The sequence below is a fragment of the Gopherus flavomarginatus genome, chromosome 21, assembly GCF_025201925.1.
Source record: "Gopherus flavomarginatus isolate rGopFla2 chromosome 21, rGopFla2.mat.asm, whole genome shotgun sequence".
Taxonomy (NCBI): domain Eukaryota; kingdom Metazoa; phylum Chordata; order Testudines; family Testudinidae; genus Gopherus; species Gopherus flavomarginatus.
In genome coordinates this window covers 10450799-10478721 of record NC_066637.1, presented here as the reverse complement: position 1 = coordinate 10478721, position 27923 = coordinate 10450799, and the positions used below count along the sequence as shown (strand labels likewise).

At 49.8% G+C, this 27923-nt stretch overlaps 1 protein-coding gene across 3 annotated transcripts; it reads right to left on the bottom strand.

The window, feature by feature from the left end:
• Window positions 1-5236: 5236 nt before the first annotated feature.
• Window positions 5237-27721, bottom strand: H6PD (hexose-6-phosphate dehydrogenase/glucose 1-dehydrogenase). 3 transcript variants are annotated; one of them, XM_050931411.1, is made up of 5 exons: window positions 27662-27721; window positions 17498-18154; window positions 13650-13767; window positions 11488-11757; window positions 5237-10753 (listed from the first exon to the last, which is right to left on the bottom strand). In XM_050931411.1, the coding sequence occupies exons 2-5, from the start codon at window positions 18122-18124 to the stop codon at window positions 9396-9398; spliced, it is 2373 nt and encodes a 790-aa protein (XP_050787368.1). In that variant the 5' UTR covers window positions 18125-18154; window positions 27662-27721; the 3' UTR covers window positions 5237-9395. The 3 variants fall into 3 exon arrangements, with proteins under 3 accessions (XP_050787368.1, XP_050787369.1, XP_050787367.1); XM_050931412.1 differs by lacking the exon at window positions 27662-27721 and adding an exon at window positions 25905-25968; XM_050931410.1 differs by lacking the exon at window positions 27662-27721 and adding an exon at window positions 21458-21555.
• Window positions 27722-27923: the final 202 nt, after the last annotated feature.

Sequence of the window (27923 nt, the reverse complement as noted above, 5' to 3'; positions counted from 1 at the left end):
GGTCTGACCGTCATGTCATGAACAAGTTGCATCTGCTCTCAGCAGCCAGGACATACACAGGCAAGGTGCACAAAAGATCTTGCTTGCTGCTCCTCTACTTCCAGTACTTTGGTTGGTATTTTATGGTGAACGTGTCTTTACACACACACCTCCCGAGGACTCTGTAACAATGCTCTCCCTTCATCACCCTTGATCCAGCACTTTACAAACCTTCACTAAGCCTTTAATAAATTGCCTACCTTATGGGATGACGACAGCCCTTTTACAGAATGGGGAACCAAGGCACAGATAAGTTAGGTGACTTGCCCTCCCTGAATCAGTGGCAGTGCCCTGCCATCCTGGCCACCTTCCCTTGCTCTAACCAGGGGCAGCTCCAAGCCCCAGCACGCCAAGCGCGTGCTTGGAACGGCAAGCCATGGGGCGGGAGGCCTCTGCTGTTCGCCGTGAGGGCAGCAGGCAGGGTGCCTTCGGCAGCTTGCCTGCGGAGGGTCCGCTGGTCCCGCGGCTTCGGTGGATCTCCCGCAGGTGTGCCTGCGGAGGGTCCGCTGGTCCCGTTCCTGCGGGAGGTCCGCTGAAGTCGCGGGACCAGCAGACCCTCTGCAGGCAAGCCGCCGAAGGCAGCCTGCCTGCCTGCCATGCTTGGAGCGGCAAAATGCCTAGAGCCACCCATGGTTCTAACCATTAGACAACATTCCCTCTTTGGAGCTGGGAACAGAACCAAGGAGTCCTGACTTCCTATTTCTCTGCTCTAGCAGACAACTCGTCACATCAAGGAGATCAATAAGGGGGCCTGGTTGGTTCCATTTCACCTCTCCCCCTTGGCCAGCCAGCGGGCCAACTCACCAGCCAGTGCATCAAGCCCAGTCAGTAGCCACTCAATTGTAATCCCTTTATTTCAGGGCTGGAATTTTATTTCTTGCAAATAAAAGTTTAACCTAAAAGTTTCCACCTCTCAACCACACCCTTTCCTCTGACCCAGGGTCTCCTGCAGGCACCAATCTCCAGCCCAGCTTGCTGTCCACAAAGGAGGGCCTCTTTACCTCCTTATCTCCCTGCCCTCAGGCTGCCCTTTATCTCAGCAGGCCTAGTTCTGAGCCACTCAGCTTCTACCTTGTGGCCCCAGGACTTTTTCCCTTCCCCGAGGGAGGTGAGCTGAGTCTGGCAGAGTGAAGCAGCTGAACCCCCAAATCTCTCAATGAGCCAGCTCACACTGTGACCCTCCCTTCAGCATACAGCTTTGTTCCAGCCCCTCTCGAACATACGGCATTCCCTGCTCCACTGCTTTGCTACAGTGTGTTCCCCAAAACGCATGTCCCCAAGGTGCTTATTCACCTTGGTCTCTGCACCAGGGGCCAACTCAGCAATGGTAAATGACCCTCCGACCCAGTGTCATTCACACATGACACAGCTTGTTTTGTGTACCAGTAGATGCCTACAAAAGGGAGCCCCAATGAAGGAAAAATGAAGTGATGTCTGTGCTGCACATTATAGGGATATATTTTCCAAGGAAATTTTCCCAAGAGCAGTTCGTCAAGGGGGAGCCAGTGCATCCCAACGGAAGGAGCATTGTAAGGGCACAGGCCTTCCCGCACGAAAGCCTGGTGCTGCATTGCTACAGGATAACATGCCAGCTCTGCAGAGGTAGGACCTGGGCTGAACTGTATCCATTTAAAACACACACCCCCTATTCCATCCACTGATTTGTTTAAGAATCAAAGGGATTCCTAGGAGGTATCACTTTTTTCCTCCTTTGTTCTGCATTTTCTCCTTCCCTTTTTATGAAACATCCATTTTCAATCGTACTGTTTTGGGGGAAAAATGAAATCAAATCATCACAAAGGAGAGGAGTCTGGAATTCCGGATCAGCGCAGGGCAAGCTTAGCCGTCGACTGTGGAGAAGCCAAGGCGACCATTAAAAGAGACATTTATATCTGAAATGATTCAGATGCTACTAAGGGCAAGCATCTCAGAGCTTCAATCCTTTCCATCACTGCTGCCTCTGCGAATGGTGGGGGAGGGGAGGAGACCTGGCTTTGGTAAAACCCTGCTAGTATTTTTAAGCATCCACCTTCTGTGATATGTGCTGAGCAAGAATTGCCTTTCCAAACAGGATTTAAAACGTTTGTGACTGAACCGGGAAGCGACATCTCTCCCGCGTGGCCAAGTTGTTACATATGTTTTCAGTAATCAATTTGGATGTATTAACTTACACATGTTCTGTTGAATCCTAATGTAATAGGCTGCCATCTCCATTCAGCATGTGCGTGAGATGCTCATGTGTGGCTCTAGTTATGGTTAGACATCAGTCCGGGAGACATCAAAGGGCTATTAGGATGTGGCTATCATTCCCCCCACCTCAGCCAGTGCAGCAATGTTCCTTTACTCCACATTTTCTCATACTATGGGGCCAATTCTGGACCCTATTCTGACCCATACTTACCGCCCCATCAACATCTAGAGTCAGAAACTGAGCCGCAAGGGACCAGAGGCGAATTCCCCAAGTGCAGAAACAGCATAAGGCAGCTATAAGGGCTCTGCGCTGCCTTCCCCAGTAAACCTTGGCGTAGAGGCACGCTAAAGGGAGTCCGGGGCGAAGAAGGGGAAGTACCCCTAGCACTTGGTGCTACAGAGAACCCTGTCTGCAATACAACCCTAATTTTACCCCAGGGTCATTTTGGCCCCTACAACAACCCAGAATCCAGGCAGCATGAAGTCATACTTGTCACCCATCCTCCTGGGTGATACAGCACAGAAGGTAGCTCTTTGTCAAGTTAGAAAGTTTCGCTTCCTTCCATTCGGCGACTATATCACAGTCTAATGGAATATGTGTTTCCGATGGTATAGTGTTCTTCTGGAAGAGGTCATTGGCTGCCATCAAGCAGGTCTTTGATCTGTAGACAATCACAGGCCTGGTTAAAGCTGATGGGTGTGCTGTGCACCATTCTTTCAGGCTAAATGTAAGGAGCAATTAAATGCATCTTTATGTAATGATAACTGCAAACATGAGGAAGCCACCACCCAAAACAATGGGCCTCATTAAGCCATGTTGACTGAGGAGTTTCCCTGGGGCTGACTGAAAAATGCTGGCACTAGGGGATTGGTTGGCTCAGGTAAGTATCTGTATATAACAGAGGCAGAAAACCAGCAAAGCCGTGGTGAGTGTGGCCTTCAAAGAGAAGTGAGAGGCAGAGAGGCTTTTGGGCACAGTACCTGATGGAAAAGCAGACTTGGATTTATGAGCAAGGAAACAGCCTGCCGCTTTTTGTTTCTACTGTGTTCAGGGAAACAGGACTTTATGTACACTCTTTTTAAATGAGCAGGATTGCACTAAAGAAATGCCTGGTTTGTATAATCAGTTTCTCCTCCTAATTAAAACAACATACCCCCCAAACATTGATAAACTGCTGAGCCCAAAAGGGGCAACAGCATAAATGTCTACGTTTTGCCTCCCTATCCCCAAATGACGCAGTTTCTTTTTCCGCTCCTCCCTTCTCTTCTTCCCCCTCCCCCGCAAACTAGGTTCTACACCTTTTTGTTTTGTTTAATGGAAAGAAAAATCTAACATATTAAAATGTATTTCATTTTTCAAGTGATGGTACTTAACCAAGAAGCGGGCTGGTTCTAGGCAGTGGCCATTAGGAATACAGGGGAACAGAGAACACAGCCCCAGCATTGGAATTCTCTTATTCAGCAGACAGCATATTCTGTAGAAGACAGTCTGCAGATTTCATTTTAAAATTCAACTACACAATTTTGACTCACTGGAACCTAAGTTACTAAGCAACCCTATACTATGGTGATGGCTTCTACAGAAATGCATAGAATAAATCAATACATCACTGGCGATTTTCCCCAAGCAGCATTCAGCTGATTCCAGAACATTACAGCCTATGTTTTCAAAGACTAGTGATTTTGGGAACCCAATCTGACACCTTAAAAAGGGCTTGATTTTTAGGAGGGTGGCTCAGCATTTTCTGAAACCCTGGTCCTTTTAAAACGGCTCAGGTTAGGCAGGCAAAAATTGAGAGAGTCGAAATGAATACTCACACCAAAAATTCAGACCTATTCTCTTCAAACTCTTGTAAATATAGGCCTACTGTCTTTGTAAGAACAAGTGCCATTTAAATGCAATCACCAAACAGAGGATAAACAAAAAGAATGAAAGGCAGTTTTAGGCCAAAAAATGATTTTATTATTCAAAAATATATATTTGTTTTTTTAAAAATAAATTTCCATCAATTCCCAAACATTTTATGGTTCATTATTAACAGGAAAAGAACTCTTTACAGCTTGATTTATAAAAGTTAAACCATGTGAGAAATGGCCCGTTTCCAGTGTTAGATTTTTGTAAAAATGTATATAAACGTTCACATCATTGCTTTGTATGGACACTGTTGAGAAATAGTTCTTCCTTTTAAAAAAAGCACTGTGACAATACGAATAATTGGCGGTGTGATAAAATGACTGCAAAAAGTCACTCAATGGGCTCCTCTTTGCAAGGATGTTTAACACACATTCACTCAGCAACACAACTGCACACAGCATTCCTAGCTCACTATTCACTGAAAATAAAAATCTATCAACAGTTTCTATTAATAGCTTTCCCAAAATGTAACTAGCACTCTGATTCCATGGCCTAGAATGAAGTAGATCTTTACCATACTGTCTTTTTCAGTGTCAGACTTATTTTAGAGTTTCACGTTCCCTCCCCCACATCCTGCTCCCCAAATCTCTTGCTGGTGAACTTTGGAGGTTTAAAAATATTTATCCCCACTGTTATTTTCCATTTGGCAAACACGAACAAAGGATTAAAGGGTTTAAAACAGATGCTTCGGAAAAGACATTGCCCTGAGAAATAATGAAAGATTTTCAGTGAAGAATAAAACATATATTCCAGAGCGCAATTACTAACAAAGGATACACTTACATACAAAGTTTCTATTGGAATTTTATAAAGGGAAACCTGAGGTTTTATTCACAATTTTGGGGTGCCCAACCTAAGATACCTTAAAGAGGTCCTGATTTTCAGAAAGAGCTGAGCACCCAACTTCGAGAAATCAGGCCTCTTTGAGGTGTCAAGTGGGGCACCTCAAAACCACTAGTTATTTTAAAAAATTTCAGCCAAATTATTCAAAAAAGAATCAAGGAAACACTCCACCTCTAAGCCATTCCTCCAGTGACACAACCTCTTCCGATCTGGAGAGAAATTCTGCTGATAGCCATTACATTTATTCTCCCCCCTCCCTTTTTTGTCTTATTACATTAATCCTGTTGCACCACACACGCTATTTGAATAAAGCCGACGGTAAAACAGCTAATTTTGTTTAACAAAGAAAAATGAAGCTTTGAATTTTCAGCTATCCCAGGCCTAAAACCTCCTCCTCTACATGGCTGCTTCAGCCACGGGGGCACATTTTGGAATTAGCAGTGTTAGCAATTTGGCACTTCAAACCAGCAGAGAGCAGGGGGAAATGTGTTCTTCCAGGTCTGTGACAGAAGGCTAGCAGCACCACCCTGAGCACTGACAGCCAGAAGCAGTTAACCACTTCTCTATTAGGAGATTATGAGGGGGGGGGGGAATTACTATGCGACTGGAATAACTGGCAGTAATTGGGAGGATCAGGAAGCAGGGGGGAGCTCAGACACTGTATGGAAAGCCCCGCCTGCTGCATACCTGTATCCTTTGTTTAGTTTGGGACTGAGGGACCACGGAAGCAGGCCAGAAAGTGAGGCACAATGGGTAGTTAAGGGAGCACCCCATGACAAGGTCCTATTGTAGGGGGTTGTGATGGGGGTAGCAGTCTGTGTTAATGCTTTCAGAAGCTGGAGGACTTTCTGTCTGGAAAAAACAATGTAGCTGATGGTATGAGACACAATGCAGAAGAGGAAGACCAAAAACATTTTATAATGCCAGTAAGCTACAGCATCGTCCCTCCTAAAAGCAACCAACAGGGCTTCCCATTACACAGTGCTTTACGCTCACCCTTTGCTTTGAGGCTGATAGGTAGGCCCGCCTGTCATAATAATCCAGAGAGGAGGTAACGCCAATCCACGCTCATATCTGATTAGACAGCCTTTGTCTCCTCGGGATCTGAGCCGATGATGTAGCTACTCCAGTGCAACCTCCCTAATGTAGACAAGCCAAGCTAAGTGCAGCAGAGCAATTTATCCCACATTGATCAGAGGCACCAGTGCAAACCACAGCTTGGTCTTTCTGCACTAGATGCTTGCACTGGTGCAACGACCTCAGTGGCAGAAAACAAAGCAGCCCGAATGGAGAAAAGGCCTCAGCTCTGAATTTCACTGACATCAGAACATGTCTCCCACCCCAGTCCTGGGTCTGAAAACAAGGGATTGGTTCTCAGAGCTTCCTCAGTTTATTTCTATCCACAGCATTAAAAGAGGATTGCGTGTTACAATAAAAGCCATTCGGAATGACCAGGAGTGGGAACACAGGTGCACAGGAACTGCCAGACTGAAGGAGACCCATGTCCTCGCGTCGGACAACGGCCAGCATCCAATGCTTTGGGGGCAGGTGCAGGAGACCCCCCGCAGATGTGGGATAATATGACCCCCCACATTACATCTCATCCTGATCTCTAGTAGTCAGAGGCTGGTTTGACTCTGCAGAGGAGGGGTTTTACATTCCTTCCAAGGTTTTTTTGGTATGAACTCTGCTAACGCTGGATATTCTCATTAGCCATATGCTTTCCCTCTTTGAAGCACCTTCACAACACCCCCCACCCCTGCAACAAATATATATATATTCACTATAAGAGGGTTTGGAGTTCTGAGAAGTCCTACTCTGAAAAACAGGAGGAAATGTCCTCCAGCCCGTTACACTCTGAATCCTAGCTGCTGATTTTTGTGACCCATATGTTTTTCCTATTTGTTACTCCTGCTAGCCCCTCAGCCATGAGAGTGAACCCAATTCCTTCCCAGCTTATGCATCATCAACACGTCTAGCGGTCTGACTGTGCCCCGACTGCCCTCTTCCACCAACATCCATGGAGTTCAGTGGGGTGCAAGTCAGGCAGAATTTGGCCCCAATATCCAGACCCCTGGATAGACTTTTCCTCCTTCCCCACTCCATCAGCATTTCACATCCATGTCGGTCATGAGGGCTGGCTCCTGAGAATCTCGCAAGCAGGACAGGAGCAGCCTCCCGTGGTTTCAGGCTCAAACAGTGCGGTGCTTGGAAACTACACACAATTTATCACCACTTGGTTTGTTTGGTCATGGCGCCACCTTGTGTCAGACTCCACCTTTTCCACTGAACTCCAGTTGCGTCCGTCAGTCATCACTTGGACTTCAGCAAGACCGGAGTGCTGGACAACTAATTCTTTCACTAGCTGCAAACATCAGAGAGTCAACAGCCTCCCCAAAAGGTGGCTGCTAAAATCCCTCTGAAAACCATCACTTTTTTCCCTTCTCCAGTTATTTCGGTCAAGGATGTGCATTGCTGGGTGCGGATCAGACACCAGCAGATCTGGATTTGCCAGGAACTGGTAGAATGTCCCTATTCTGGGTTCCTACAGCTCTGTCTTGTACTCCTGATCCTGCAATGCTTGGCTGGATTTACCTCCCCTGCTCCCTCCAAGATCATGGAGCAGCTCAACATGTCCCAATGCAGTTGGCTGGATCCGGGTTTCCTTATCTAAAAAAAGAACGTTCCTCCTGCACTCCACAGTAAATAGCCCACTGAAGCAGGCCATAGCGTCACTAGAGTATATGGGGATAAGGCTTATATAAAGGATGAGCAGCACATGGGCAAGCTGGAATTTAGGCAGTGGGGGAAAGAGGGTTCTAAAGATTCTTCCCTCATTTTACTAAACAGAACTGCACCCCCCGCTTTCTGCAGTTGGTCTATGCTCTTCTGACCCACCCTCCGATGTTTTCAAGGGACGTGTCCTCCCTACGCGGTGACGGTGGACTGGCTAGAAAACACCCAGGAGACAGAAAACTCCCTCCTCTTCTCCAACAGCATGCCAGTGCCCTGGAGTAACAGCCCCAGTCGCGGCAGTATCCTTGCCATAAGCGCTGGGGTGTCGGGATCATTACTGCTGAAGACTGTAGTACTGTATACAGCTGCCTCGCGGGGAGATGTCATAAGCTGCTGAACAATGCCGCAGCTTGCCCGTGAGGGCGGAGGAGGGCTCTTCCTGGGGAGTATAACACAAAGGCGCCTCAGGATATTTAAGGAAACCCAATTCCATCTGCAGATAACTCTGCCCTCCACCCCAATCCTCTGACAAGGGGAGCTTTATGCAACGGTAACGTCACGCTGCAGACAAACGCCATCTCCAGAATAATGGGAGCTGAGCCACGATGCTCTCAGCCCAATCCCCATAATCCTGAAAGCCTAAAAATCCCTTGCCTTTCCCATCCCCCTGGGGTGCTGGCTTCCCACTTAGGAAGAGCAGCAATTGCTACTGATAACTACGCCTGTGCACAGGACAATTTCTAAAGCCTCAGCACACAGCTCAGTGCCAGGGAGGGGGCAGTGTCGGTCACACAAGGGACGGTCCCTGGGTGTCTGCAGCTTCCAGGGCTGTATAAACACAGCCATGTAGAGAAGGGGACTGGTTGTTTCTCTTTGTTTGGGGGCGGGCAGGGGAAAGAGGGGGAGGAGGCGGAATCAGTAACAGGGCCAGTGCAATTGACAAAGGTTAATATGAGAGAAATCCCTGTGGATGGCACAAGACAAGCAGGCAAGGTCTGGAAAACTCCAGTGCCCAATGACTGTACCCAATCACGCCCTTACAATGAAGCAAGACCCCAGACCCGCCAATACAAGAGAGCTCTAAAACAGGAACTGCAGCAGAAGACATTAGACTAGGAGAGCTCCACAGAGGAAGAGTGGGAAAATGGTCAGTATTTTGCTGAAGTAAAGGGTTGGCACATACGGCACTAGAGCACAATCTGAATGGGACTGTGATTGGGCCTCTGGCCACCGTGAAAATGCTTCTGTCAGCCTGTCTGATCAGAGGCGAACATTAGCAGTCGGCTTCTTTCGGCGCCTCTCCTCTAAGAATCCTGATGAGCTCTGCAGGCAATTAATCAGAGCTGTCTCGGATGGCTCCTGTGAGGTAGGTCAGTATTATTAACCCCACGGTGTGTGTGGGAAACCGAGGCACAGAGCAGCGATGTGACCTGCCCAAGGTCCTAGAAGCAGTCAGGGGTAGAGTCAGGAATACAACGCTGATCTCCGAGCGCTGAGCCGCCTCCCTTTCTAGATGACAGAGCCGTTACGGCCAATGGATCTTCACAAAAGTTAGAGGGACTGTTCTGAGCAGGAGCTGTTATTGTAAACACAGGAGCCTGTGTGCAGTATTGGAAAATCCAGGCTCTAGGTGGGTAATGGGACAGGCATGAGGGGAGGGTAAACCAAGAGATCATCCAAGCAAAGCGTCATAATCCATGTACCACACCAGCTGGCCAGAGCTGGGGTTGACCCCTGAAATTGGCCACTTTCTGGGCTCCTGTCCCACTCTACTGATCTGGGTTGTAATTTCATGCTTCCTCTTCCCCATCACCAGCACGGCCACCTGCCTGGCTTGGTTGATGAGAGGCAGGCTGAGGCTCATCCTCTGGTGGGGTTTGACGGGGCTCTCCGTGAGCACCACCGTCTGGGCCCCTTCGAGGCCGCTGGATGAATGCGGGAAGAGCGAGGCCGTGTGCCCGTCAGAGCCCAGCCCCAGCAGCACAAAGTCCAAGCTGGCGTTGGTCATTAGCTCTGCGATCTCCTTGGCGTACAGCTCCGGCCCCCGGTCCTCCTCCACACACAGCCGCCGGTTCAGGTGCACCGGCATGGGGTGGATGTTGAGGTACGGCAACCGGACGTGCTGGAGGAGGTGGTCATGCAACCTGCGGAAGTTGGACTCCGGGTCGGCGAGCGGCACGCAGCGCTCATCCACCAGCCACAAGTGGGTGTGTCTCCACGGGAAGCCGTAGTGGTGAGTCACCAGCTGCTGGAACAGGGTGATGGGGCTCGAGCCACCTGACAGAGCCAGGTGGAACTCGCCACAGCGTGTCACCGCTTTGGCTGCCGCCGTCTCAATATCCATTGCCAACCGGGCAATCAGCTCCTCCGGCCAAGCTGAGACCAAGGGGCTTTGCCGAAACTTGGCCTGGATGGTTCGGTAGTCGCCCGGCATTTGCCCATCGGCGTGCAGCAGTTCCACCGGCTCCTCCAGTGTGAAGGACAGCTCCCTGCCCATCATTTCAAAGTCCAGGAGGTGCTGGTTCTCCAGCCCCCCCGGGTACAGGCGCGGGACCTGCTGGGTTAAGCTGTCCAGCAGCGGGGTCCAGAACTCCCAAGATGCCAGCAGGTTCTCAGTGGTGATGAAGGAGTCCTTCCTGCCGTGGAAGATGCTGGAGATGAGGACAGAGTAAGCCTCTCTCTCCTTCACCGGGCTGTACACGTAGTAATCCGACAGCGAGAGCCCGAAGAGGCGCAGTTGCGGGCGATCCACCACCTCCTTCCAGCTGCCTTCTGGCATGATGGGTTTGAAGAGGTTCCGGCTGATCAGCACGGCAGGACAGCTCAGCTCTCCATGCCCGATGTAGAAGATGATCTGCTTGGGTCCACACCGGCTCTGCCCCGCCTCCCTCAGGCTCTCACGCTGGGTGCAGTAGGCCCGGTTCTTGAAGAGGACACGGACGTAGCCTACCCGCTCGTCGAGGGCTTTGCCAGAGGTGAGGAGGAAGGGGACTCCCTCCCATCGCAGGCTGTCTAGCTGAATCAACACACCTGAAATGACATGGGAACCTCAGGTCCGAGCCCAAGCACCATTCTCCTTGCATGGATCCTGGCATCCGGAGCCTCCCTTGCACCACAATCAGCCTTTCCCATCACCCCACCAGGTCTCTGCTCTCCCGATCCCCAAGGATTTGCCTTGCTCCCTCCCAATTAGCCCACAACATTCCTCTGCTTGCCTAGCTACCCCTTAGGACAGCAGCTTCTCTGGATGAGCTATCACATCACTCCCTAGCCAAGGATCAAAAACACTGAGCATGTGCAGCATGGCCAGAGTTGGCCCTGTGATGAACTGAGGTCCACTGGCCCTAGAGAAACCACCCCTCGTTCTTACCTTTTGGAGACATGGAACGGCCCCCAGACAGCGAAGGAAGGGACCTAAGCCACTACAGAATAAATTCCTAAAAGTAACTGACATTTATAGTAATAATTCCACATGTGGCTTCACGGGCCAACAGACCCTTATAGATCCCTGGGTGGCTGGACCTCGGGCTCGAGGTCCTACAGGAACAGATGCCCTAGAAATAAACAAGGCAACTAGTGTCCCCGTGTAGCAGCCGTGGAAGCAGAGACAGAAGTTAAGTCATTGGCCCACAGCCACAAAGGAAGTGATGGAGCTGGGATTAGGATTCGGCTGCTCCCTGTCGCCTAGTCCCATGCGTTGACCACACCTCACCTGCCTCAGCCACTATGCCCTATGACATCATCAGCCTGGGTCTTGCCCCCACCTGCAAAGGTTGGCGTCATGCTGACGTAGTCCTGTGCCTTCTGCAGCTCCTCCCGCACCTGGCCGGTGTAGGCCTGGTATTGACCCAGCACTGCACTGGTGCTCTCCAGGCCCTGCAATGACTTGAAGGTCTGCAGCTTATGCCGGAGAACATCTTCAGCGCTGCTGATGTTGGCCGGCAGCTCCATGGCGAGATACAGCAGGACCTCGGTGAGGTGGTTCTGGAGGACGTCACGGATGACACCGTACTGCTCGTAGAAGCTGGTGCGGCCTGAGTGCGACGAGGAGGCGAGAGACGAGCAGTCAGAGCGGCAGGAAAAAGAAACCCCCTCTGCAGCCCCCAGCATGTGAAAGGAACTTGAATATTGGTGCCTGAGGGAATGAAGGGACAGGCCCAGGGACGGAGCCGTCTCTAGCCCCAGACTGGGTACAACACCAGCTGCCTCTGCGGGCATCTCAGCAACTCATTTCAGCCCTGCACACCACTTCGCCTACTGCAGTGGGGCCTCCCAGGAGAAGCTGCCGCAGCTGATAAAAGATTCCCAGGAGACCGGCTGCCCTCACCAGAGCAGCAGGAGGAACCTCTGTTGGAGGAAGGAACGGGAGAATTGGGGCTGGGCGGGGTTGGCGAGCTGGGTGAGCAGAAGGGCTAAGAGGAGGCAGCAAATCCTGTCTGTCCTCAGGCACCAATATAGACTTAAGCCAACCCTAATTACAGCCTTGCGTGGGGCTTCCTGAGCTCAGTGGGGTTGGGGAGGGGGCTTTGCCTGACCAGGCCGGCAGCACAGTCCATGTTCAGTCTGGGCCTGGGATCAGCGTCCAGACTACGTGCTGGGAAAGGAACGCACGACGTGCAGTGCCAGGCCTCTCTTTCACCCCAGCAACAATGGCCATATCCCAAGGGGCAGGTGGGATGGCAGCAGAGCCCGAGGTCTCTAGCTGGAGTGTGAATCCACATCAAAGCCTTAACAGAGGGATCAGAACAAACCCGATTACCCCTCGCAATTCTGCAGCAATGGACCAGGTCAACAGAGCAGCAGCTGTCTGCATTACACTGAGCCCCTTCCATCCACTGCTCCACGCACAGTCCACTCCGAACGTCTGAATACTCCCTCGTACCATCAACGTAAGCCCTGCCCTTTCTGCAAGAGTCAGGGCTTTACCTGTTTCAATACAGGATGTGCCTTGCCCTGGGCTGATTTCTTACTGGGGCCGGGAGGGAGAAGGACGATGTCCTATTAAATGCAGGTGATTCAAACCAAAGCCTCCTGTTAGCTGGTCGGGCAGGCTAAGCGCTGAAGACCTCACCCCTGCCCTGGGCTTCCCCTTGGTTTGATACAGTTTGTCTCCCTCTCTCTAATCCAAAGGCACATTTGTTAATGCAATCAATGCAGCAGCCTCTTGGAAGCCAGGCTGCAGGGGGATTGGGGTGGGAGGTCAAATGATCAATGACCAGGCTTTAATAGTTACCTTATTTAACAGTGTGTGTGTGGTGGCTAGGAGCAGGGGAGGGAGAGAGAAGAAGGGGAGCAGAGACACAATCCTGATGTTGCAGAAATAAGGGTGCCTGGCGTCCCCACAACTGCTGCCGGTGGCAGCCCAACCCAGAGCGCTTTCCACTCAGCGCTGCAGTGTGGGGCTGTAACCCTGCAGGCAGAGATTGCAGCCGTGTCCTTCAGCAACAGACCCGCATCTCTCCCTCTCTGAGCGGCTGCTGAGAGAGATGCCCCTGTGCTGGGATGGATGAGCACGGCCTGGTGGGTGCGAGTAGCTCCCCTGGGCAAAAGCTGCTGCAGCAGCCTAACCCAGACTTAAACTTTCACACCACAGCACCAAATGAGACCTGAACCCAGGCCAGGCCCTTTCCGCGTCCCTCTGCAGCAGAACTCAGGGTCTTTGGGCCTCGATGTGAAAGGCTCCTGAACTCTGCAGCAAGAGGAAGGGGCAGGTTCCCCCTCCAGCTGAGGGAGGTAACAGCCATGACTGGGAATCAAATTTCTGCCTCTTAAGTGCCCATGCAGAGGGACACCACTCAGCTACCCACCTGGCCTCCTTCTCATGCATTTGCAAATTGAACCACAGGGGTCGCTCTCACACAGATACACTAAAGCCGCCTAGGTCCTGAGAAATTCCCCCTGACTAGCTCAGCCCAGGCTCCCTGACCTTTAGCATCCAGAGTCTCCTTCAGGACAATCTCTACTCTCTCCACATGGTGCCGGTTCCAGATAGGGTCCAGAAACCGTCGGTTCTGGTCTCGGAAAGGCAGGATGTGGGCCACAACCTGCGAAGGGAGGGAGGGAGGGGAAGATCAGCGTTAAAAACAAAAATCCAAAGCCAGCAGCATTTCTAGAGCATCTCCCATCCCACTGCTCCATCCAGCACAGAAACGCAGCCCTTTCTGAGGTCTAGGGAGCACACGGCACGGGGAGGAAGAGGGGAAATCAGCACAAGAACCGCAGGGTAAAGCCTGACTCTTGCAGAAGGTACCAGGGGGTCTCTAATGTCCACGTGGGACAGACATGAAAGGCCTCCGTGGACAAGGCAAACGTTTTACAGTGTCATCGGAAAGCGACTCACACACAAAACACAAGACACTCAGCCTCTCTCCCTCGGAAGGGCAAATGGCTGAGTCAGACCCTGCTAGGATTCCAAGCCAGGGTTCCAAGGAATTGAGGCAGATCAAAGGGGCTGCATACATCATTGAGCCATCTGTTCTCACTTAGTGCAAAAAAAATTCCAGTAGAGATGCTCTCCCTTCAGTCAGACACGCACCCTTGTGACCGGACCATAGGGCCATGGATGGAATAAGGCTGTTTCGAAAAGGAGATGTCCCAGCACACTGAGGCCAGGGCAGTGCATCCACCTCACACACATTCCCTCGAGGGGCCATGCAGCTGTTCAGACGCCACATCTGGACAGGGCAGCAGCATGTTCTCAGAGCCCTGTGTTCTGGGGTCAAGAGTGAAACTTCAGCTTGGCCCGCTCCATGGCTACGGAAAGTGACACCTTGTCGGCTGGCTGAGGAAGGCTGGGTGGGAAGGAAAAGGTCACCCTGAGGTCTTCAACAACCTGATCCACCACAGCCCTCAAATCACTTGTGGTCTAGTGGATCTAGGGCTGGGCTGGGGAGTGGAAGACCTGAGTTCTGTTCCTGGCTCTGACAATGGCCTGCTGGGTGACCCTGGGCCAGTCTCTTCTCTTCTCCACCCATAACATGTGGATAGCGACGCTTACCTCTGTACGTAGAGGACTCCAGTATCTCTAGCTGACCGGCCCTATCAGAGCTAGATGTGCTGAAAACCCATGGAGGTCAACAGGCACAAAGTCAGGAAAACTCCCGTATAAAGCTAACCATCACGTCACTGGCGCAACCCAGCTGTTCCCACACCAGTGGTTCACAGGAATAACAGGTGCTGGGAAGTGGGACTGTGGGTGGATGGTGGATAATTTGGAGTTCCTTGGGAACCCCTGGGAGAAGGCAGAAGAAACTGAGGACAAAGTGGGAAGCATTGCATCTTTGGACTGGTTCTCAAGTAGGATGTTAACACTGATCTCCCAGCTCAGGATGGATCCTGATCAGGTACCCCTCCCTACTTCATGTTTATAGTTCAAAAGATGGGGTAGCGGCACAATGGGCAACCAGAATGGTGATTCCCTCTCAGTTCCTTACTAGAAAGATCCCAGCAGATCCAACAGAGAACCTTATTCCATCCATCTACTGCTAGAGGAGTGCTACCGAGCCCCTGGGTAAGCAGGATTGACAGGGAGAGGAAGATATCTCCCAGTGTGGCAGATACAATCACCTGGATTGTGTGTCAGCTGCCTTCCCATTAGGGGACCTGACCCCAAGCAGGTCTGTACCAGTAATTTACCTGCTGGATCTGGCAATATCTGGTGCAGGGGAAAGGACAAAGTCAAAAGCAGAGAGCGTATAGGCCACAGGTCAGGGGCTAGGATCTCAGGGGGGTCGGGGTGAGGGAACAGTCCTAATTCTCAAGAGAATCAAGTGATGAACCCCTTTCCTGCCCTGACATCCTCTTCCAGCCCAGAGCAGGAGAAATGTGACCTCCTCTGCCGCAAGGCTATGTTCACTGCCTTTTACACCCCCTCCCCACTCTGTCTCTGCTGCAGTCACTCGCACAGATGCACCAGCCCCTGAAAAATTGGCTGATCATTTAAAAAAAAAAAAAAAAAAGGGACAGCACATCATATCAAATTAAAAGCCTCCTCTAGAAGCTGGTGCTAAGAGGCTGGGTCCGCGTGGAAGGGAAAGGTTTGCTTACTCAGCAGAATACAAGCCCTGACCTTGCCTGGAAGACCAGATGGATTCTGCATCTCACACACACCCCCATATGTGGCCATCTCGCTAGGAGAAGGAGAACAAAAAGCCTGACCCATATCACTTTGGCATGAAAAGGTCCAGCCTCTGCATTTTCCTCGATGAGAGATGGGTTGGCAGTACAGGGGAAGAGTAATGGCCAGTTGCTGCAAGGTCACTCAGCTGCAGCCCGGAACAGTGGACAGGACACATTCTCTTTGGCAAGGGGAGGGTTTGAAACATGCTCTGAACTGCTCTGCCTGGGATCCCAAGGCGACATGGACCCCTTCAGACACCAGGGGAGGGGGCAGGATCCAGATATGCCGTAAGAGCAGTAAAAGAGCTCTAAGCGCTTCATAAACAGGGATCCATTTACCCTCCAGACCCCACTCGCAGGCAGGGACCATCCTCATTTGCAGATGGAGAAGCTGAGGCACAGAGAGGACAAGTCACAGCGTCTCTAAGAGGCAGAGCCTGGAAATGAAGCTAGGAGTCTGGACTCACAGTGGCTGTGCTGAAGCCACAAGGCCAACCTGCTTCCGTTATTAAGTAAAGAACAGGCAATCAACACAAAAACTAGGAGCCCAGAGCATAAAATTCATTGATGGGGCTGAACCCTCTTGCCTGGAGGCAGAAAGGGAAGAGAGAAGCTGCCTAAGGAGATCTGTAGCTATAAGCCCTTCAGGATTGGTTGGGGTGAGAGCAGGGGAGAAAACATAGACCTTGAGAAAACACCATCTGGTACTCTTGCACCTAATCCTTAATTGTTTGTATTGCCCTGATCTACAACAGATTCTCGACTCCTCAGGCACCTTGCCGCCTTCTGCGTCTGCAAAACGCCACGCACGCCTATGGCATTGTAAGGTAACGCAGTCCAGGGACATGCAGAGCGCAGACAGGCTGGCATTCGCTAAGAGGAAACGTGGGAGCAATGAAGCACCCACCAGTGTCTCCAAACTCCATAGGTCTGATGGGAATGGGACATCATGGCCTGGAAGTGACATCCCACACACCTGACATGGCCCTCGCACGACAGCTACAGTTCACAATATTATTGCACCAACCCTACATTTGTTAGATAAAAATTGCACAAGAGGACCCACCCCGATTTTGAGTGGGAGGCTCGAGGTTCTGCCCACCATGTTTAAAATCCTGCCGCACCCTCAGACTCAAAGGGAGGGTGGAAATATGCAGCTTGCGGCCTGCACCCCACCCACTCCCTGCCTTCCCTTTACCCTCCAGGGCGACCCAGCCAGTCTTATTAAGGTTTATTTTGCTGATGTTGAATATAAGCCATTGATCCTTTCTGCAGCTGGGCAAAGACCAGTAGTATTAATAAGTGAGGAGAAGCCAATGTGGCCCTTGTTTCACACGACAGTCAGGTCAACAGGAACCGAGACAGCCTCGCTGGGTCACAGCTGGCTGTATATTAGTCTCCAGCCCTGCGCATCTTGGTGAAGGGGACAAGGTACTAGCCAAACGAACAGTGATAAGAAGACTTAACAGGCTCCAGGTCACTTCACTGCTCCAGCAACCTAGGTGAGCAGCTCAGCTGGGCTGTGATTGGTGCACCTGGCAGTCTGCTGCCCACATTAAATGAAAGCCTGAAATTTAGGGCCCTCCCACCATCCAAGCTCCCACCCTGCCGAGACCCCATCCAGCATGGCAAGAGAGTCATTCTGAGTCTGCTCACCTGTTTGCCAAGGTAGTGATCCACCCGGTACATCTCCTCTTCCCGGAAGAAAGTCCTCAGCTCGATGGCCAGCTGCTGGGCTGACTTGAGGTCATGGCCAAAAGGCTTCTCCAGCACCACCCGCAACCACGCTCCGGGGCGCGGCCTGCAGCTGCCATTGATGTGGCGGGCGATCTCCGCATAGGCAAAGGGCGGCACCGAGAAGTAGAAGATCCTGCCGGCTTCCTCCAGTCCCTCCTGCTGGAGCAAGGTCTCAATCTCCCGGTTCAGGGCAGTGTAGTTCTCGGATGTCTTCAGCTGGTGATACCGGCTCAGCTTGAGGAACTGGTCCTTGACCACAGCACACCTGTCGGGGGACGCGTCCGACGGGCAGACCAGGTTCTTCAGCACCTCAAACATCAGCCTCTGCCCTGGCTCATGGGCCGTCAGCGCAGCCCCATGGAAAGTGAAGCTGTGGCCACTGCTCACCTGGTCCAGATAGAGATTGAACAGCCCCTCCCACAAGTACTTCTTGGCCAGGTCCCCCGTGGCTCCCAGCAAGACCACTGAGACATGCCCTCGGGACTCCTTGGCCAATGATGGCAGGGCGCCTAAGAGAAAGACGGCACACAGAGCTGCCCTCAGCATCCTGCGGGAGGAGACAAGGACCCAGGGAACCTAGAGGACGGGAGAAGGGAAACATTAAGCTACATTAGCACAGAATATAATGCCACAAAACACAGCCCCGGGTGCTGGTTCTTCCACAGCACTCGAGCCAGGAATTTTCACCTGGATTCCTCTCCCCAAAAGTCTCTCTCCTGGTTTGCCACAGGCGGGAGTGATCTCAACTCTGTTGACACAGCCCTAATTAAAGGTGAAGTCCCAGATGCTGCATAAACCAGGTGGCTTCTGTCAACAAGGAAGACTTGATCTCATGGGGTAGAGGGGATCAATGCCATCAGCACTGAGCAATAGGGTGAGCAGACCCGGCACTAGGCATAAGCTGACTAAACAATCACTTAGGGCCCCAAGCAGCTCAAGGGGGCACTCTATTCACTTTTTTAGTATGTGTTGTATGTGGGGGACCCCCACGATATCCCTGCTTAGGGCCCCCAATGGGCTAGCACTCTGTGTGTGTGTGTGTGTGTGTGTGTGTGTGTGTGTGTGTGTGTGTGTGTGTGTGTGTGTGTGTGTGTGTGTGTGTGTGTGTGTGGCTGGCTGCGCAGGACAATAAGGCTGCATTAGTGCAGGAAGCCGCGTCATCCTCTCCCCCCTCCCGCCCCCCCCCCCCCCCCCCCGTTGACAGAGTTTATGATTATTGCCAGCAAATATTTGCATTACAGGGCCCACATGCCCCTATCAGGACTGGGCTCTGGACAAACACAGCACCTGCCTTGGAGACCTTCCTGCTGTGTCAGCACTAACCCCTACATAGTGAGGTTTCTGAGTGGGAGTCGCTGGCTTTGAGCTGTGGAAATGAAATCCATTCTTATGTGAGTTTCAGTGTCTGCTGCAAACAAACGTGTGCGTCACTGCATGCAGGATGCTACTTCCTGCTTGGGGCTTTTCTTCCATTTTGGCACCAATTTGCATCAATATTGTCACAGCGCTTCAGAGACAGGTGCCACAACTGGTAATCCTGGTTTTCTAGCTCTTCGGTTCACTTCCATAATATGCAGCCATAAGACTTGCATTTAACTATGTCCCCATGAATGGCACTGAATAAGGCTCCAATAAGCCAAAATGGACCAATCAGTCTGATGAACTAAGTCTGGTATATGTAGCTATGAATCAGTGATGCATTTTTTGTGTGTACTTGCACCTTTATATCTCTAAGCACTCTGCAGAGATCCCCCATTCTGTTCCCAGAGTTGCTACAGACTATAACAGAAGAGATGCATACAGTCCGCTCTCCAAAATAAACTTAGCTTTTGTTCTTTGTTGCTTCTGTTTTCTTTATACAAAAATACAAGCAATTTTTTAGACAAAAGTACAGGTTTTGTTCTTTGTGCAAGGCGGTGACGTGGGAAACCAGGAGAGAGAACCCAGAAGGACAAGTTATGAAGACAGCACAATGGTTGATTCATAATCTATTGCATCAGTTGTTATCTCACTCTGTTCACCTAGTTTCCTGGTGTTATGCATTACTGGAGAGCAGCCACAATGATACCACAGTTGAGATAATCCAGGGCTTTCATGGCACTGCAAACAGCGACACCTTATCTACAACAGCAAGTTGTGTCGCTTTAACTACACCAGTTTAATTAAAGCATTAGAACACCCCCAAGTGCGACCACAGTCATACTGGTATAACAATGCTTCAGATCACTATAGTTACTCCTGTACTCCGTGCCCACAGTAGGTTATGTACTGGACTAACTACTTAGTTAAAAACATCATCTCTCTAACTGACACAGTTACAGCAGCACAAAACTGGTGTTTAGACCAGGCCTTAATGAGTGAGTTTCTCAAGTGTCTCGGTGAAATGCATTTGACACCACAGACCCCATTTGCTTTTTGTACATTCTGCATTTGGAGCAGTGAAACTAGTCATTTTACTTTCTGGCTCTCCTGCAGCAGCTGGTCAGGATGGATTTCTCTAGTGCATAGGCCTGGCAAATATCATTTCAGAAATTTTAAAAAAAAAAAAAAACAAAACAGGTGACAATATTTCCATTCACATTAGGGTTTGAAACAACCCCATTTTCTTTTTAGAGCAAGACTACATCAGAGCTCTGCACTATTGTGCAGAGAGCATCACTCCAGGGTATTTGGTTCATTCTCCTCAGACAGGAAACACCCATTCTTCACCAATACAGTAAATGATCCATAACGAAGGATGCAGGCTTTTTAAGCCTGTATCCTCTGGTGTCATTCACCCCAACGGTACCCATTCAGGCCATATAGGTCAAGTGTAAGGACCGGTCTTGTTCAGATTCTTGCATGAAATGGAAGTGGTGGGTATTTAGGATTTTTCTCCTGCTCCCCCAACAGCCTCATATCATCTGCCGCCAGCTTCCCCTGACCCCACTGCCTGCTCTGCTAATTCTGGGCTAGTTCACTTCTCTCCATCCCAAAACATCAGCAGGGTGGGGGGGCTGGGTGACTGCAAGGGGAGTGTGCCATATTCTGTTTAACAACTACGTGGCCCCAATTGGCTCTGGCCATGTGGGTCAGGTAGATCAAGGCTTCTGATTACTGGACTGAGCGCTCTGAGCTGGTTTGAACCCCAGTTTCCAGAAGAGTGCTGAACACAGCTTGTCCTGGTTACACTTGCTGTTCAAACCGCGTTCAGCACTGGCTCAGATGCCCTTGTTGTCAACCTGGGGCATCTTTCGGTGTAGACAAGGCTACCTAGAAGAAGAGTCGGAGCAGGTAGACCTGCGTCTGAGTGGCGGAGAGAAGGGGAATGGAGTGAGGGACAGTTGGTAGGTTTGGAGGATAAAGGCAAAGGAAGAGAAACAAACCCAAACTCTCCCCTGCCCCCACATCCCTGTGCAATCTCCCCTCTCCTCCAGCTTCTGCCTGGAACTTGGAAGCTCAATGAAATGTTTCTGGCAGTGCCAGCACAGCATGCTGGGAATGGATGGAAAGTGGAGATGTAGCAGCACCCGGGAAACAAAGGCTTCTCCACAGGATCCCAGAATCCCTGGCTCCAGCAGACAGCCCCCCTCTCTCCCAAAACACAATGACCTGTGCACCAACATCCTTTCCCCTTCCTCCTCCCCAAGCCCCACTTCAGGCCCTGGTTCTGGAACAAAGGACCTGGACTGTGATCCCCTGCAAGGCAGCAGGATGAGCGAGTCCTACCCTCCTAGTACAGTTCTAATGAGTTTCCATGCTAACGGGGTCCAAGGACAAGTCCCCTCTTCAGCGCTAGTGTATTCACTAAATCAATACAGGGAGCCCCAGGAAATCCTCCCCACCCTATCGTGAATAAACATGATTAAAACGCACACTGGTCTCACCCAGCAGACTCACCCCAGTAACACAAGAACTTTGCAAAGACTGCAACGGTGAAAGCGCTCTGGAAACTGACTTCCTTCTGTTAACTTCTGACCACAGATCTTTCTTCTCCTGCAGCCAGAGACAGGCTATGCCAGCGCACTCCGGACTAGCAAACCGATCAATAGTTAGACAAACAAGAGGCCTCGTTAACGATAAGCCAGCTCAGCACTTTCTGGTAAAGGGGAGGAAAGAGCAAACCTGAACCTCCCATTCCCAGCAGAGAAAAAATAAATGCTCCTGTACCCGTCTCCACCCAGCACTTCAAATTCATTGGTCCAACCAAGTTTCTTTTACATAGCTGTCCAGGAACAGGGGCAGGAAGGAGAGATTTTTTTTTTTCCCCCAACATGGATTCTTGATCTTTTATTTAAAAGAGGGAGAGGGGAACCAAGAAAAGTTAAGCTAAATATCTGCATCTAGGCTAGCAGCAGATGTGTGAAATGCTGGGCCATGCAGGAAGTCCAACTTCTCAAGAATTTTCTCTGAAACATTCATCTGATTAGTTAAGACACTTGAGAATCATACCTCTCACTCGTAGTAAGACGCACTGGTAATGGCTTATAGTGAGCCCTCAGTGAGAGGGATTTAAGAAAAGACTTCTCGAAGTCACAAAAACTGCATGAAAAAACGCGTACATTTTAAGACACACACACACAAATAAAATAAATGAAGGGTTTGATACTGCTGTGATTCTGAATGCCCTTGATCAGAGTTGAATTTGCAGATTAGGAAAGATAGTGCAGAAAGATGGAGGAAAAGCACTAATGCAGGTCTTGACAGACCTGAGTTCTTGCCCCAGCTTCGCCACAGCCTCCTTACATGACCTTGACCAAGTCACTTTGAAGTCTTGTCTATGCACAGTGAAGCCAATAAGAATGTGACCCTCGTGAGAGATATCATTTTTCTAATGAAACAGTTCAATCAGTATCGCCCCTACCAGTTATACTGGTATAAAGGTGACTTATGCTGGAATAATTCCTTGCTTTTCCCAACAGGAACAGCTAAAGCAGTAGAAGGCAGCACCTTTCCACCAGAGTAACTGCATCCACACTGGGTGTTGTGCTGCTTTCTCTATCTCAGTTAAGATAAAGCGCTACAACTTGCATTTATAAACAAGGCCTTAATCTCTCTGTGCCTCAGGTCCCCAGCCATAAACGGGAACAAAATTCCCCTTCTCCCACCTTTTGTCCGTCTTGTCTATTTCGGCCCATCAGCTCTTTGGGGCAGGGACTGTCTCCTCTTACTGGCATGCACAGCACCCAGCGCGATAAGCGCCTATATGCGCAGGGGCCTCTCGGTGCTGCTGTACTGCTACTTAATGTGCTTTTCCCCAGCCCTGGCTGATCGGTGGGGTTTTCAGGTACACAGAGCAGCACAGAAGGCGTTTCTTCGATGTTTTTCAAACACAGGAAAGAACGCCCCCTGGCTGCAGAGGAAGAATGTCACACATTGGCTGAACACAGGTAGAGCAGGCCTGCGTCGGCATTTAGCAAAGGGAAACAGGACATAGCCTCAGCATTTACCAGAGTGTGGAATGCTCTCTCAGGAGACAATCTGGGATGAATTCTTTTTTTCCTGGGAGCTCCTACAAGACATACCCTTGCTCATCAATCTCTCCCCAGCCATCCACTGTAACTCTCCTACCCCCTCCTTCCTTCCTTACTTCTTCACCATTGGCTACTTAACCTCTACGCAACCATTAAATTGCACTGACAACCACACAGGGCCAAAGGCATGGGACAGAATCCCCTTGTCTACTGTATTACAGATAGTGATTATTTTGCATGTGTACATGATAGTTTTTCCTTCCATTATGGAAATATAATAGAATAATATTATTGTATCCGGATCAGGAACTTCTATTTAACCCTAGAGTGCTTCAAATGTATTAAGATAGCACATAACTGAAATGCTCCTACCTTGTGGGATGCAGGGGGCAAGCCCCCTAGAACACAATATAGTGCATGACAGCTGAGGCAGGGTGAGCAAGGATTTTGGCTAAGGACCCTGGCATAGCCCTCAACTCTTATAATAAAAAGCCATGGAAACTTCTGTGATCTCAGCTGCATACGGGGCATAAGGAGGGGGGCCAGGTTACCTGCCCGGCTACCCCCAATCTGAGTGGTGTTGCGACTCTGTGTGCCAGATCACAACACCACTCTCTTAAATTTGGCCCACGCGGTCCTGTGTCATCCAGTTAGGGGCTGGGGTGCTGTGTCCCCCAGCTGTGTGGGAAATACTCCCACGTAAACTATAGGGCATCATTTATCTACTCCAACGCTGGAAAGATGAACCACCCCTATAGGGACTAGAATCTGTAATGCTTCACGGTTTGGGCATCCCAATCCTGGGCATTCCAAAGCTAAGATAACCCTTTGGGAGTTTTCTCTGTATTAGACCAGTGGTTCTTGAGCAGGGGTACATGTAACCCTGGGAGTATGCAGAGGTCTTCCAAGGGGGTACATCAACTCATCTAGATATTTACCTAGTTTTACAACAGGCTGCATAAAATGCACTAGCAAAGTCAGTACAAACTAAGATTGCATACAGACAGTGACTTGTTTATACTGCTCTATATACTATACACTGAAAGGTAAGCACAATATTTATTTTCCAGTCGATTTATTTTATAATTACATGGTAAAATTGAGAAAGTCAGCATTTTTTCAGTAAGTGGGCTGTGACACTTCTGTATTTTTAGGTCTGATTTTGTAAGCAAGTGGTTTTTTAGTGAGGTGAAACTTGGGGGTACGCAAGACAAATCAGACTCCTGAAAGGGGTACAGTACTCCGGAAAGTTTGAGATCATTGGACAACTTGTCTTGATGTAATTTAAACCAATTTAAAATCAGTTTAGTTGCACCCATGCAAACCCCTTACTGTAGACACGTTTACTGGTTTAAAGTGCATCATACTGATTTAGCTCAATTTGGTAACTTTTAAACCAGTTTTAAGTGTGTCTACAGAAAGGTCTTGCACCAGTGTAAGTAAGTTGATTTAGGTCACGTCTACACCTCGCATTTATGTCGGTAAAACTTTTGTCGCTCAGAGACGTGAAAAAAACACCCTCCTGGGCGATAGGAGTTTTGCCTGCAGAAATGCTTTGTTGGCAGGAGACACTCTCCCGCGGACATCGCTTCCACCTCTCGTGGAGGTGGAGTAATTATGCCGACAGGAGAGCGCTCTCCCATCAGCAGAGCGCGTCTCCACCAGATGCACTGCAGCTGCGTCAATATAGCATGGTAGCGTAGACTTGCCCTAAGCCAAGTGGACTCCTAGGGGATTCAACTACACAGTCTCCCATATTTACAGTCCAACTAAAAACTGGTTACTCAATACTTCCAATTGCAAAACACCGCCTGCTGTGCCCAGAGCCAGCAGAATAAAGCCAGTTCCCCTGGTTTACTGCCGTCATATCATATAACAAAAAGGACCCATGTAAAAATAAAACCAGACAGGATTATGTTACCCAAGAAGGATTCCTTTCCCATGTGCCCTAAGGCTTAGCTATATGAGAAAGTTGCAACATTTTAACGTAAATCAATTTTAAATCTGGGTTAGTTAAACCTGTGCAGGCCCTTGTGCAGGCCCTTGTGCAGACATTCTTATTCTGGTTGAAGAATAGCTTGTTTGGGTTTATCTGGGTAAATTCCCAAAACTTAAAAACCAAAATAATTGCTATCAAATGGGCATAAGGCAGCCCTGGTGCAAAAGTACACCCCCCACCCCCGTTATAAGAAACACCCTGACAACCACAAACCTGAAAATAAACAGCCCGATTAAAACGAATGGATTTTACAACATGGCCATAAAGGCTTGTCCTGCAATGACTCCATTCGGGCAATCCACTGAGGGTAATGCTGCCATGCATGGATGCAGGAGTCCACCACACAACCAACTGCAGGATGAAGGCCTTAGACCCTACCGACCGGCAAACCAATTCCAAGGGTTTTCTCACCCTGGATGTCACTGCTCTCAGCAGTTCAGGACCCATACTGAGAGCATTCCACTTGGCCACAACCACTGTGACATACGTATTCAGGCCCTCATCCTGCAATGATCTGTTAAACTATGGGTTGTCTTCAAGGTTAAGAGTCCAATGGGGTACCCAAGGGAGGTTGAGAGACTGTCTTAGGCCCCAATTTTTCATTACAGATCCACTAGTGCAGACCCCTTCAAATTGAGGTGATTGCAGGATCAGGGCCAAATATGTTCTCCCATACTCTCTGCCTCTGCTAACCAAAAAGCCACCCACAGTGCGACACTGATCACCCTAAAGTCTTTAGTGCTGGACTCTTTAAGGGAGTAAGACTGATTTGGGTTGGTCTTGGAGAGCACTGCAGAGAAAAATCACCTATTAATCACTTTTACACACACTTACACATACACACACAGTCTTCTGACCAAAGAAAAGCACTTACAGCCTTGGGAAAACAGCAGCTACTATCATGACTGGCTAGAAGTCTCAATCACCCAACTCGCCGCTGTATGAAAAAATGACAAAATGATTACTGAGTAGCAGGTTTCCACTAGTGAATTAGCATTCAGTCCACCCCACAAAACATTTAAGAGAGATACAGCACAACACACCATGGCTTAATCTTTCTGTAAGGCTGGGCATATATAAAACACAAAGGAAAGCGTCGCCAAGACGGAGTGAGAATGAAGAAAAAAAAGTCAGCCTTCTGCACGGGGAAGTATTAGAGATGGCTTGAATTGGCACCATCAGTTCCTGGAAAGGTCAGAGGTTTAATGCCCCAGATCATTAAGTACAGAAGGAGAGATTCAAATTAGCACTTGATCCTTTCTATCAACTGTTCTGACAAAGCCACCTCCAAGCTTTACACAAAGGAGACAGAGCTTAGGCAACCAGCCCGAGAAAATTGAATCACAGAATTTCCGGTGAGTAGGAGGAGCAGACTCGCATTTATAGAGGCCCCAATCAATATAGCATCTATTTCTCAATGACACAGAAGGCAAAACCTTGGCAATACAAGGGTTAGACAACATCTGAAGTGTGCGTTTCTTGCTACTCCGACCAGTGTGTCTAAGTGGAGATCTAAAATACTCATCTGCCTTCCTCAGGCTGATTCCAGCCCAGTAATTTATTTGTTAAACCCCTAAGCACCAAAGAGGCAGAAGATGAATTTCAGTGGAACCATGCACAGAGGTAACTAGTGTCATAACTGGCAATAACTAGCAAATGATGTACCAAAAAACAATAAAACAAACCAGAGAGTTACAGAGACAGAGACGAGGAAGTGTACTTCCTTAGGTGAGATCTAAGGAAAAGTTACCTTAGAAGAGAGGCATTTCTTGTAACGTTAACCACACGCACAACCTACACATAAATAACTTGTCCAGTATCTGAGGGGTAGCCATGTGAGACTGTATCCACAAAAACAACAAGGAGTCCGGTGGCACCTTAAAGACTAACAGATTTATTTGGGCATAAGCTTTTGTGGGTAAAAAACCCGCTTCTTCAGATAGATGGAGTGAAAATTACATGCATCTGAAGAAGGTTTTTTACCCATGAAAGCTTATGTCCAAATAAATGTTAGTCTTTAAGGTGCCACAGGACTCCTTGTTGTTTTTATAAATACAGTAACTTTGTTCCCTTCCCTCAACAAGGCATCACCAAAACCCACACCTCATAAATAAATCACTCCTCACACACACACAATCTCCCTACCTATAAACTACTGAGTGAGCTCCTCCCTTCACCCTCCTCCCGTCCCAGAATCCTCCACGGAACAGAAACCAAGTGCACTCTGCAAAATGACTTGTGCAAGAAGAAAGAGCCGTGGCCATGGTGCTTTCTTTACACACACAGCCCAAGACAGGGGAGGGGAGGAACTTTCCCATATTCCTCCTTCTCCAGAAGCACTAGCTGACCCCTCGCCATCTCCCCTAGGAGTGGGGCTCCCCCCAAATCCAAGTCTAATTCTGCAAACCCGCAGCCCATCAACTGACACGTGCTCTTGAGCACGGACAGCCCAGACTGCCCCCGCTTGGCCGCACGACAGCCCATCCCCCTGGGTTCCCCACCACCACTCAGCAGTTTGCAAGCTGGGCAGAGTGCACGGCGCTGCAGCTGGCTCTGCTCCCACCACACGGCTCACCCTCCCCCCCGCAACAGAGCCCAGGATATGCGCGAGCCCCCTCCCCCCGTACTCACCCCAAGGACCAAGCCACAAGCAAACACACCCCGGGCTGGGCCGGCTGCAGCTGCGGGCTCCGCCTCCCGCACCGGCGCACAGGGCTCCGCTCCTCCACTGCTAGTAAAGTCTATGGTTCACGCTGCACTGGCTCCCGCTATTGAGAGGCGGGAGGGGGCAGAAAGACTGGATAAGTGGATTCTTAGGGATTCAGCTGCAAGGGTGGGTCTGGCCTCCAAACTAGACAGCTCCAGTCTCAGAGGGGCCAGATGGCTTTCCCCC